The sequence below is a fragment of the Alexandromys fortis genome, unplaced genomic scaffold, assembly GCF_014885135.2.
Source record: "Alexandromys fortis isolate MF-2015 unplaced genomic scaffold, M_Fortis_MF-2015_v1.1 scaffold_109, whole genome shotgun sequence".
NCBI classification, from domain to species: Eukaryota; Metazoa; Chordata; class Mammalia; order Rodentia; family Cricetidae; genus Alexandromys; species Alexandromys fortis.
In genome coordinates this window covers 907494-920692 of record NW_026068005.1, presented here as the reverse complement: position 1 = coordinate 920692, position 13199 = coordinate 907494, and the positions used below count along the sequence as shown (strand labels likewise).

The following is a 13199-nucleotide window of genomic DNA, read 5'->3' as shown; positions in this document are numbered from 1 at the left end:
ACTGTCACAGATGTTTTTACACAATGAAAAGTATCGTTAAGACTATGAAAGACAGTGTGAAGGAGAAACTTGATAACTTGACTTTGTCCTCAGACCTTTATAACTTGCAGGTACACACATTAATAACTTGCATTGTGTATCTTTAAACACCCTTTATTTAGAACATGTTAAGAAGTTGTACTAAAATTTGTTTAGTGAGGTTGTCTTTTTAAATTGATAAAATCTCTCAGCTATCAAACTACATCAGAGATCTTTGAGAAGGATAAAATTTTACTTGAGTTATTGATTTAAAAAAATGACAAAGGACTTACTCTATTGGCTACCTAGAGCCACCCCTCTGTGGTCATCGAGGCAGGGCGTCAGGACTGTATTTGCCTTCTGCTGTTGAGCACAGGGCCTGCCTGATTTTAGAAGATTTCATGGATTATGGAAACCGTAGGAAGACAGCAAGCTGCTTCTCTCTCCTTGCGAGCCTGTCAGTTCTCACTGAAGATGGGCACTTCAGAGCACAGTTTTACTCCAAGGACAATCAGAGGGGCCATTTTCCATGCAAACAGCCTTTTTAGTCTTTAAGTTAAAAGGCTTTTGCTCCTTTAGGGACCTGCAAGTCAGAGCTTCCTCTGCGGATCAGCCTTCAGGAGGGGCTCTGTTCTCAAGTTCATTCCCTCCTAAAGTGCTTTTTGACACTTACAGTTCACTCAGGTGTGCCTCTATGGACATCTCAGACATTTGTGCTTTCGGCTCCACTGCACATCACTGTTTCCCTCGTCTGTGCCCAGCCTCCTCTCTCAACAAACCGAGCATCATAACCATTTAAGAACATCAGCTTTGGTAAAATTTGAAAAATATAGCCACTGTCTATGTGCAGCTTTTTAAATCCAGGTTATGGGCTGGCGAAATGGCTCAGCTGGTTAAGTGCTTGCTTTATAAGCATAAGGGCCTGAGTTAAAATGACACACAAAGCCTGGCAGTGGTGGCGGTACACACCTTTGATCCCCTGCACTCAGGAGGCAGAAGCAGGTGAACTCTGAGTTTGGAGCCAGCCTGATCTATAGTGTGAGTTCCTGGACAGCCAGGGCTACACCGAGAAACTCTGTCGGGGTTAGGGTGGGGTCACAAGGTGATGTGCATTTGTAATCCCAGGCTGGGGAAGCAGAGGCTGGAAGGCCCTGGCGCTTGCTGGCCAGTGAGGCTACCCCACTTGGTGAACTCTCAGAGACCTTCTCTCAGAAAACAAATTGAGAGCTGGGGAGGTGGCTCAGAAGTTAAAAACACTTCCTGCTCTTGCAGAGGAACCAGGTTTAGTTCTCAACACCCAAATGATGGCTCACAACTGCCTGTAACTCCTATGCTAGGGGCTCTGACAATCTCTTCCTTCTTCAGAGGGGACCAGAAATGCATGTGCTGCCTGTATTTGTGGAGACAAACACTCATGTACATGAAAATAATAAATATATCTTTTTATAAGTGTACCTGCAACCCGAGAAATGATAGCCAAGGGCATCCATCCTCTGGTGTACATACAAACACACATGCACACATGCACACATATGCTTGGTTACCTGCACATATATGCATATATAGTTACAAAACATGAGTATGTGTGGCCACACACACACACATAACCAGAGTAAATGTAGCAGGATCCATTTTAGTTTGAAGCTGAAAAAGTGTCCATAGGATGAACAAGAGGGTGAAGAAAGCCCACCGATGAGGGTATTTTTATGTGATAAGCTCGTAAATAACTTTCTTCTTTATATCTTTCTCTGTTGTTACTAAAGAAAAAGAATTTTACCCTGAGGACATGTATCAGTTATAACAGGAAAAACAATTAAAGCATTTCTATTTAGGGGAAAGGAAAATGTGTTTATAGGCAAATATCGATGTGGCCTGAGCTCTTAAAGGTAGAGAGGAGAGAGGTAGTTGGGAGTCTTGAGAAGTTCACACCCCTGGGACCTAGTGACTAACTGTCTGTGAGGGCTGAGGAGGCAGCCCAGGCTTGCTCTTGGGGTTATGGCTTTGGGAATGCGTATTGTGTGTTTAACTCAAAATTCTTAGAGACATTTAAAAGACTTACCAGGAGAGAAATGGGCCTTGGAGATTTGTGCAATTGAAAGCAAAGTCAGTTTCATTTACTAAGAACTCATATTTTAAAAAGACAGGAGGGGCTGGGATGTAGCTCCATCGGCAGAGTGCTTGAATAGCATGCAGGAAGCCCTGGGTCCTCCCAGTACAACGTAAACTGGGCATGGTGGTAGACTCCTGCCATCCCAGCACTCCAAAGGTGGAGGCAGGAGCATCAGAAGTTCAAAGTCATCCTCAGCTTCATAGTGAGTTCAAGGCTAACCTGGGCTACATGAGACCACATCTCAAGTAAAACAAACAAACAAAAAAGTTGTAGCCACAAATACACCTGGCAGAATTGCAGTGATACAGTTCATCCGTGTATAATTGTAGAGTGTGCGTGCACTTCTGTCTTTTTATGTGCATTCTAGACTATAGTAGAACATGCTTTTGCCCTGAAGGCATGGTTTACTGCCGTTATTCACAGGGTACAGGAAATGAAGTATTTATACTATGACGCTATCTGTAGAATTGCAAAAGGCGGTTCTGGCTCTGAACCCCAGGACTGCCCCTCCTGGCCATAGGTCTCCCTGCATCTACATCATTAGAATTCTTGTGGAGATAAAATGAAACAGTTGCTATCATTTTCTCTGTGCATCATTTTTCTTGTTTCTGTGGCAAAATACTTGACAAAAGAAATTTAAGGGAAGAAGGGTTTGTCTGGGCTCACAGTGTGTGTGTGTGTGTGTGTGTGTGTGTGTGTGTGTGTGTGTGTGTAGGGATACAGTCCATCAAGGCGTGGCAGCAGGAGGGTGAGGTGGCTGGTCACAGGACATCCACAGTCAGGAAGCAGAGAGAGCTGACGCTGATGGCTGATGCTCAGCTCGCTTTCCCCTCTTTATTGAGTCCTAGACCCCCTCCCTGGAACAGTGCCATCCACATTTAGGGTGGGTCTTCCCTCCTCAACTTACCCAATCTAGAAACTCCCTCACAGACCTGCCTGGAGGCTGGTCTGGTAGGTGGTTGTAGCTCCCTTCTAGTTGGCAGTCTTTGCCATCACACAGGCTTGGGACAAGACTGGGAAAGTAAAGAGAACTCAGATATCGGGGTGGTGTCTGTAGGCATCCCACTTGTTTCTCTTCTGAGATGGACTGATTACAGAAAGTGCAGCATTCCCTGAGACTCCGTTATCATGGGAGTCCATTGATTTACCCTGAAATGCAAACATTCGCCCTCATGCCCTCTGACCACAGTTGATGTCTGTTTGCGTCATAGGCAACGCAAAGGAGAACCTTCGGGTTGAGGTTAGAACAAGATGAAAAGTCATTTTTTAAAAATTTGTGTGTGCATGTGTGGTTTGAGGGAGAAACGTACAGGTGCCGGCAGAGGCCAGAGGCATGCAGTCCTCCTGGGAGTTAGAGTTTCAGGTGAGCTGCCAGACATGGAGACACAGGGACCAAATGTGGGTCTTCTGGAAGAGCAACAAGTGCTCTTAACCACTGAGCGTTTTCTCAAGATGACTTTCTCTAGATGACGAAAGGTTTTTGGTATCATCATGCACATCTCTAGCATTGGATTCCTTATAAGCAAAGTGAAGAGTGCTTTGGTTTAGGTTGGGGTTCTCTCCGTAGAAGTCTGGATGCACACAGCTGCTCTGTAGTTGGCCACGTGGGGACTGAAGCTCGTAGAATCACCTACTGGTGGGAAGGGAAGTCTTATGCCCTCATAGTGAAGACACTCAGGGTCTGGTGACGAGTTGTGTTACCTAGACCAGAGACATGGAAGGTCAGGCGTGTGTTCTGGCTGTGTGTCTGTACGTGGAATGCCACCAGGGGACAAGTGCCGCTCCTCCAGTTACTCTCACAGTGAGGCTAGGAATTTAAAATGTGGACGAAATTTCAGGGGGAAACTTCTCTATGTGATGTGTTTTTCAGACAGCCTCAAAGTTGATTTAGGACCAAAGTACAATCACAGCACAGCAGGAGAAGAATAGGTGGGGGCGTGGCTCAGTTGGTGTGCTTGCCTGACAGGCTGGACTCTCTGGAGTCCACCCCCAGTCCCACATAAGCCAGCTGTAGTGGCGATTGCCTGTGATCCTAGCACTGGGGAGGTGGAGACATGAGGAGCAGAAGTTTAAGGCCATCCTTGACTATATAGGGAGTTTGAGGCCAGCCTGGGCTACATGAGACCCGGCCTCAAGGAAAAAGAATACACTTTTTCTTCCCCCTTTGTTTCACCATTCATGCTATAAACTGGAAAAAAAAAAATCTTTGACACAAATTACACATGTGCATTTTTTCTTCTTTTGGCAATTTTAAATCTTATTTTTGCTACATTTTAGATAACATGACATATAATAAGATCCACTAAATATTTTAGATAGTCATTTTTTCTGTAAGTGCCCATATGGGGGCTTAGACGAACGGAATCACAAAAACAAACATGTCAAGAATAGAGTGTTAGTCACTACCACAGTTTCCTGAAAATAACAGTTCAAAACTGCCATCTTAAAGTCTAGAGCCCCAGATCCCAATCTTGGCCTTTTAGCATAACAAGGGACTGCCTTAAGGATGCTTCCTATGCACAGGCTGTCTCCCAGTCCCTCCTTTCCTGCTCTAGAGCCCTCCCTCTGTGCCCCTGCAAAAGGAGGAAAAAGAAAAACAGCAGCAGACAGCCCCTGCTTTGTCTCCTGTTGGCCATAGAATTTATTCAGTAATTTACTCTTCAGCTAACTGTAGCCATGGCCCTTGCCTCTGGGCACTGGTTCAAAAACACAGAAATGAGGGAACAGATTGGCTTGGCCAAGCACAACTCCCCATCACAGCCCTGCTCTCTCCTCCCTCCCCTGGAGACTGGCTGATGACATGGCAGTGTTTATGTAGCCTGTGCATCTCCACATCTCCTTTGCATCCTCGCCCCTCTTCCCCCATCCTCCCTCAGAAAGGTGACAACAGACCTGGGGTGTCTCCTTCCTAGCAGGCCACCCCAGATGGTAGGGAAGGTTTCTGGAGAAGTGGCCCAGTTATCCTGGGCACCCACATAAAAATGCTGGCTGTGGCAGCACTCAAAGTCCCAGGCTTGGGGAGGTAGAGACAGGCAGGTGGCTGGAGCACCTTGTTCAGCCAGCCTAGCCAAAGCAGTGACCTCACAGTTCATTGAAAGACACTGTTGAAGATGGAGGGGCTAAAGAGATTGCTCTGTGGTCAGGAGCTCACTCCTCTGCTAGTTCCAATACAACCTCCTATAGCCCCATTTCTGGGGATCCAACGCCCTCTTCTGGCCTCATGCGGGCACATGCCTAAACACATTAAAAAATGTTTAAAAAATAATAAGGTGGAAATTGTATGAACAAGACACCTGAACTCTGGCTTTGTGCGTGTATGTGCCCTTCCCCAACGCAGAACTTCTGAACTGACTTTGTATCTGGCAAAGCTTTCATTGGCTCCTAGAAACCCAGAGCAAAGGTAGCAAGATGACTTCCCCTGACATTAAGTACCCAAAGGCGAATGGGCTTGTCTGAACCTGCAGTGTCTGGCATGTACCAAATGACCCATCTCAACTACTGGGGCATTTGTCTTTGTGTTATTTATCGCTGTTTTATTTGGGTCAGACTGAGCAATGGTTGCTTCATTTCATATCAGCCATGTGTGGCCTTTGCTGAGCCATCTCCTGACAAGTAGAAATTTATCTGAACGGGGTGGGAGGTAGAGTTGGTGCGGGTCCTGTTTAATCAAGAGAGAATTGTCTTCTGATCAGATCGCCCCGCTTGGTGGCACATACTTGGAAATCACAGAGGGCAGAGATGGCTCCTGTTGATAAGATGATAACCACAGGAGAACCTGATTTCAGTTACCAGAACTGACATAAGAAGCCAGGCATCTTGACACACACAGGAAACCACAGCACTGGGGACGCAGAGGAAGGGAGCTCCCTAGGGCTCACTGACAGCCAGTGTGTGGCTGTTGCGCAGGCAGCCTCGCATGTACTTACCAAGCCAAAGCAGCTTAGGATATCTTCAAGCTGTGACTTTCATGGCACAATCCATGTTTGACCGTGATACAGTAGTACATGGCTGTATATACTATACTGTGTTTGTGTGTATAGGTCAGAGGTCGATGTTTAATATCTTCTTTAAATAACTTCCATGTTAGTATTTATCTCTTTGTCCATCTGTCTGTCTGTTTTGAGACAAAGTCTCTCAGTGAACCTTGAGTTTACCCTTTTCTGCTAGACAGGCTGGCCATCCAGGCACTGGGATCCACCTGACTCCCTGTCAATGCTGGGATTATAGACGTGCATCCCAACCCCCAGCCTTTTCTCTGCATGCACCTATGATAGAGCCTAGGTGCTCATGCTTGCATGGCCAGTGCCTTCTCTCTGAGCCGCCTCAGCCTGATCAAACTTGAGTTGCTAGGCTTAGCTGCAGCCCTCCACAGTCTCTGGCTGAATCTGGGACTCCCAGACGAAGCTGTGCTGCCGTTCCCCACTCAGCCATCTCCTCAGCCCCTGTGTATGTATTATCAGAGAAAACCCCACGGAGGAGGTGAAATTGCGGATTATGCTGCTTGATTCTGATTTACCCAAACTAGATGGCAAACCCAGCTGGAATCATAGCTGATTGAGCTCCCGGGTGAGGCATAAACTGATTAAGTACAAGCAGTATGAGTGGGTTAGACGGCCTGTATTGAGTCTGTAATGCAACCGCTGATCTGTGCCTGCTGAATGTTCACAGCCCTGTCTTTTGCTTTCTACATCAGCTCACACCCCAGACAACAGCTTTCTGGGCTTCGTGGTCGAGCAGCACCTGAACTCCAGTGACATCCACCACATTAACGAGATCAAAAGGCAGAACCAGTCCCTTGTCTATGGCAAAGTGGATAGTTTCTGGAAGGTGAGTCAGCCTGCCTGCGTGTCGAGCTCTCTGAACGGAAGCTTGGGAGGTAATTTAATTTTGCTTTGATCCGGGGAGTAATCAAGCCAAGCACCCGAGGCTTGCGTCGTCCACTAGACACAAACAGAAGTGCACAAGTGTTCAGTTCCTCTAGCAGGCTGGTGTCCTAACTGTGCCTGGGTTGCTTGTCCCTCCTTACAGCATCAGTACCCCAACCTTTTACCTCTTTGCATGTTAGATGTGAAAAGTGGACTAGGGAGATGCTTGGTGGGTTAAGTGCAGGAAGACCTGAACTCAGTTTCCTGCGGCCACATAAAAAGTAGGGCATGGTAATACGTGCTTGCAACTCCAGCAGTGCTGGGTGGGTGCAAAGACAGAGGATCCCTAGGACACGTTGGTCAGCCGGTCTAGCTGAATCAGCACGTTCCAGGTTCAGTGAGCGATCCTGCCTCGGAAAATCCAGGTGGACCGTGACATAGAGGGTTTAATGGAGACCAACCTTTATATATAACATAGCCGCCTCAGGGAGCCAATGTTGTAATTTTGAAAGACTTTTGAAGGACAGACATCCCCAGGACTTTTCAAACATATTTCTTCCTTAATGCCCAATAAAACCCTTCTTGGAATAATCACAAGCTATGACCTTGTGTCTCCCCGATGGTGGAAGTTAGAAACTGGCCCCTGAGGGTATCAGTGACATGCCCAACTAGGAGGTCCAGTTGCTTTTCTGATCTGCTGTTCAGAAAATAAAAGGTGCAGACCCTTCAGGTTTGTAGGTTTTACATGTATTCATTTCTCTCTTTGTGTGTGTGTGTGTGTGTAAGGCTTATACATCCGTGTGGAGATCAGAGAACAACCTGAAGGAATCATTTCTTTCCTTCTACCATGCGAGTTCCAGGTTCTGGAGATTAAAATTGGGTTGGCAGGCTTAGTGGCAAGTATCTTCATGGACTAAGCCATCTTGTGGGTCCTAGTGGCTATGGTGGACATTATTGTAGATAACTAGACTCTGTACTATATAGTATAATGGTTCTCCACTAAGGACAGTGTTACTGCTTCCCACCTCGAGCGGGTGATCCAGGAGTGTTTCCCAGCAATCCTGATCATCATGTCTGGGTAGTAGTAGTACTGGTGTCCAGTGGGTGTAGATGAGGAATATTATAAGCTTCCCATAGTGCATAGGAAGGTTCCCTGCATAGTTCTGACATACATTGGCAGTGATGCCAAGATTGAGGACCTCCGCTCTCATAAAATAGTATTCTTTATGTGTTATCACAAGTTGAATATTCCTAACTAAAAAATTTGAAATCCCAAATACTTGATGCTAGCATGTTGCTGGGAGATTTGGGGGTGGGGGGAGTCTACCCATGACATAATGTGGCAGGTCTCAGTCCAAACCCAAAAATGACTCTCATCCTGTGTGTGTACAAACGGTGTAAGGTATAAGGTGAATGTGAAATCTGTCCCCATGGGCTCATGTGTTGTGTTGATCCTGAGCTGTTGCTACTATTTTGGAAAAATTTGGAGCCTTTAGGAGGTGGTGCCTCCCTGGAGGAAGTAGTTCACTAGAGAAGGGGCTTGAGGATTCGGATTCATAGCCCTGCCCTGCTTCCTGTTCACGATCTCTGCTTTCTGACTAGATACTACACAGCCTACGTTGGTCTAGTAAGACTTAGTACATAGATTAGGATGGCCTCAAATTCTTAGCAATCCTCCTGCCTCATTTGACTCCCCCAAATGTCTGGGATTACAGATGTAAGGACTTCCTGCGAGCCACCACGACCAGCCTTGTTTTGCATTCTTGAAACAGGGTCTTTGTGTTATCCAGGCTGCCATGGAACCTCAGATCCCTCGCTGCAACCTTCCTGGTACAGGAATTCAATGTGTGCACCACACACCCAGCTCTTGGCTTGTTCCCCCCCCCCCAATAGAACTCCTCAGTAGGGTTTAGCAAATCTCACAGCGTAACTAAATGTTGCTATCATTGATATCATTATGGGGCCGGTTAAGAATCGCCACGCCGAGAGCTGGTTCTGAGTATGAGGATGGCCAAGCCTGTGCTCATCTGGTAAATACAGGCCAGCCTGCAGACAGGCAGATGCCCATTTCTAAACCGTGTCAGCAGTTGGTGACCCCTGTCCATGTGCTGAATCCAGCCTACTGTCTGTATTTGTTAATAGCATTTTATTGGAGAACAGCCATGCCTGTTGTTTGTCTGTGGATGCTTTTGTACTAAAATTGTGGAGTTGAGTAATTGTGCAAAGACCAGCTGACCTACGGAGTCAACAGCCTTTACTGCCTGGCCTTTTCGGGAGCACCTCGCTCACCTCTGAACTCTGGTATGTCCTGAGAAATCCCCAGTCTCTCTCAGGATGCATTTAGCTAGCCTTTCCATTTCTTTTTCTCTCTGTCTCTCGCTTTATGTACATGGGTACATAAGGAATGCATGGGCATGTGCATGTGGAGGCCAGGAGAGAGCCTTGGCTGTCGTTCATCAAGCATTTCGCCTTGGTCTTGACTTGACTTTTCTTTTTTTCCTTTCCCTTCCCTTCCCTTCCCTTCTCTTTTCTTTTCTTTCTTTCTCCTTTTTTTTTTNTTTTTTTTTTTTTTTTTTTTTTTTTTTTTTTTTTTGTGGGGAAGGGCATTCAAGATAGGGCTTCTCTGTAGCCTTGATTGTTCTGGGACTCCCTCTGTAGACCACACTGGTCTTGAACTCAGAGATTAAAGGCCTAGTCACCACCGCCCAGCTCTACCTTGTTTTTTTTTTTTTTTTTTTTTTAGTTTTTCTCTGCCCTGGAACTCACCAGTTCCACTAGGCTGGCTGGTTTGTTCAGCAAGCCCAGAAATCTGACATTCTTCATATCTCCACTAGTGGTGTGTTCTCAAGGGTGCCACTGTGCCCAGCTTTTTTATGTAGGTTCTGTGGGATCAAACTCAGGTCCTCATGCTTCCAATGAAAATACTTTACCTCCTGAATTGTTTCTCCAGAACTCATTTTGAGGTTCTTCATTATGCTGGTGATTAACTTATTCGTGGAGAGATGAGGCAGGACTTGAGCAAAATCCAGCTATTTCTAAAGGAATAGCTCTGTGCACAAAGGCTAGCATCAAGCTGGCTGCTTCTCTAGGCTTCAGGGAAATGACGAATGCATCGTTCTCATTTGGTTTCTATTGCTGTAATAAAACACTGGCCAAAACCAACCTGAAAGAGGAAAGGTTATGGTCACCGAGGGACCAAGGCAGAGCTGAAACAGAGACCATGGAGAAATGCCACTTACTCGTTGGTTTGCTTCTCTGGCTTGGTCGGCGGCAGCGCAGGTGTAGTTGCCTAGGGATGGTATTGCCTACAGTGGGACGGGTCCTCCTGCATGATAGCAGTTAAGAAAATCACAGATGTGGCCACCAGGAAATGAGATGGAGACAAATCAGATTGCTTCTTCCCAGTTATATCTAGGTTTGTGTCAAGCTGGCGTTGGCCAATGGGGGATATTGATAACTCAGTGGTAGATGCTTGAGCTTAAATTCCCAGCACATGCTAGACTCTTTGTCCCATCTCCAGCATTATAGCAGTTGGTGGACATGAATCCCTTCATAGCCGTAATTGAAGGTGGTCCACGCTGATGTCTTTTGCTCTTGGCCATCCTTAACAATGACGGTGCCAACATGGCCACGGTCCCTCAATCTGTTCAAATGGCAGAGCCAAGATCCAGGCACTGCACTACCTCTCTTGACTCAACTCCTTGTTGTCCCTTGCTTGAGTGAAATTGGTGACTTCATGTACAAAGCAGTGTTCCAAAGCTTGGACAGACAATCACCCTGTGTGACCCAAGTGGCCAGCAGGAGACCGGGGCAGATATTAACAAAGCAGATGAGCCGCTGCTCCTGGCCACTTGCCTCCCTGTAGCCAGCTCCGCAGTAGCCTTACAGCTCTGCTGAGTGACTAACTCTCCATCACAGTCATTCAAATAATTTTCTGCTCCGGATTCCAGGGCCTGGCTTGCTGCAGGCCTAGCCTGCCTGGCAACAAGCAAAGAAAACCTATCTTACTTGGTTAGGGAAAGCTTTTGATCTGGACCTCTGAGATTATGGTTGGAAGCACACACATTCAGCTTCAACCAATAACAGAAATGGGGCAGAATAATGTCCGTAAGTGGATCGTGACTGTAATACACACACACACACACACACCACTTTTCTAATTAATTCTCAATATATTCAATATATAACAGCCAGGGAGATTTTCTTCCAATGCAGAATGGGGAGTTTGGGAGATGGTTCAGTTGTTAAAGTGCTAACTGCACAAGCAAAAGGATTCGAGTTCAGATCCCCAGTGCTCAGTTGAAAGCCATGCAAGGTAGAACCCCAGTAACCCCAGCACTGAGGAGGCAGAGACAGAAGGATCCTGGAGCTCACTGGCCAGCTAGTCTAGCCAAATTGGTGAGCTTCAGGTTCAGCCTCGTGGAGCACAGGCTGGTGGTCTCCAACTTTCTACGTAGCCAAGGGATAACCTTGAATGTCTGACCCTCCTGCCTCTGCTTCCTGAATGCTGAGATTACATTTCACTACCATACCCAATATAGGCAGTGTTGCAGGTGGAACCCAGAACTTCCTGCAAGCAAGTATTCTGCCACCTGAGCCACAGCCTCCTCCTAAGATGTATGATTATTAACTGTGTTCTTTGGAGTGCTACAGTACAGTCACTATGAGCTATCCGAGGACAGCCACACCGTTATTAGTCCATCCTACGAGAGATACACTGGCTTTCTCCAGTGATGATTTCAATATTTCAAAACAGTGGGAATGCTGCTTTAAACCACCAGAAATAAGTCTGCAAAGTCTATAGTCTAAGTGACCTCTGAGTCTGAGATGGAGCCCCATCCAAAGAACTATGTAATTATCTGGCTTGCTAATTAGGTTGACTCTGGCTTCATTGAAATGCAGGGAGAATTGGAAATGGAAGTCATTTGGAGAAATTCCATTTGATTTCATAGTAGGGATTAACTGCTTTTAATGCGTGGTTTTAATGAACCACCAAAGACCATTATAATTAAGAAATAGACTGAAATTCTTGAAAAGAGACCTATTTTGTAAGTAGGCTAAACCTGTGACCATACTTCCTCCTTACCGGATAACAGAGATAAATGAGGCCATCAACAGCCACCATATGTCAACCTAAGCGTATATGTCAACCTAAGGTAAAAGGAATCAATATTGAGTCTGTTGAAATCTAATATTATCTTAGCTCCTTTAGAAAAAGATTTCTTTTATTACTTTTTAAATTATATGTAAGTGCATGTATTTGTTGAAGGGAGGCCTCTTGTTGGTTCCCTGACTGTGCGACAGCTCAGTCCCAGAATAATCACACAGAAACTGTATTATTTAAGTCACTGCTTGGCCCGTTAGCTCTAGCTTCTTATTTGCTAACTCTTACATCTGTATTTAACCCATCTCCATTAATCTGTGCATCACCATGAGGTTGTGGCCTACCAGCAAAGTTTTAGCATCTGTCTCTGGCAGCGGTTCCATGGCTTCTCCCTGACTCAGCCTTCTTCCTCCCAGCATTCAGTTTAGTTTTCTCTACCTAGTTCTGTTCCTCTATAGCTCTGCTATTGACCCAGAGCAGTTCCTTTATTAACCAATGGTATTCACAGCATACAGAGGGGAATCCCACATCATGTTTTTACTTGTGGGTGTGTTCACATGGAGAGCCAGATGCCCCAGGAGCCCAGAAGAGGGGATTGGATTCCCTGGAACTCCAGTTCCAGTGGCTATGAACAACCCAATATGGATATTCTGGTTAGTTTTAAGTCATCCTGACATAAAGTTATCTGAAAGGAATGAAAAACAATTGAGAAAATGCATTCATAGGATCTGGGGTATAAGGCATTTTCTTAATTAATGTTTGGTGAAGGAGGCCCAACCCATTATAGGTGGTATTATCCCTGGGCCGGTAGTCCTTGACTCTATAAGAAAGCAGACTAAGCAAGCCATAAGGAGCAAGCTAGTAAGCAGCATCCCTTCATGGACTCTGCATCAGCTCCTGCATCCAGGTTCTTGTTCTGTTTGAGTTTCTGTTCTGACTTCCTTCAAGATGAACCATGATGTGAAAATGTAAGCCAAAGGCTCCAAAGCCACAGAGAAACCCTGTCTCGAAAAACAAAAAAAAAAAAAAAGAAAAGAAAGAAAATGTAAGCCAAAAAAAAGCCTTTCCTCCCCAGCTTGCTTTGGTCATGGTGTTTCATCAC

General features: G+C 45.8%; 1 protein-coding gene across 1 annotated transcript in view; it reads left to right on the top strand.

The window, feature by feature from the left end:
- The window catches only part of LOC126513228 (alpha-1,6-mannosylglycoprotein 6-beta-N-acetylglucosaminyltransferase A), a 182350-nt gene extending 175326 nt beyond the window's left edge, over window positions 1-7024 (top strand). Inside the window, exon 11 of the mRNA XM_050161490.1 lies at window positions 6822-7024. Coding sequence (XP_050017447.1) covers window positions 6822-7024 — 203 coding nt within the window. The remainder of the gene's footprint in view (window positions 1-6821) is intronic.
- The last annotated feature ends 6175 nt before the right edge of the window (window positions 7025-13199 follow it).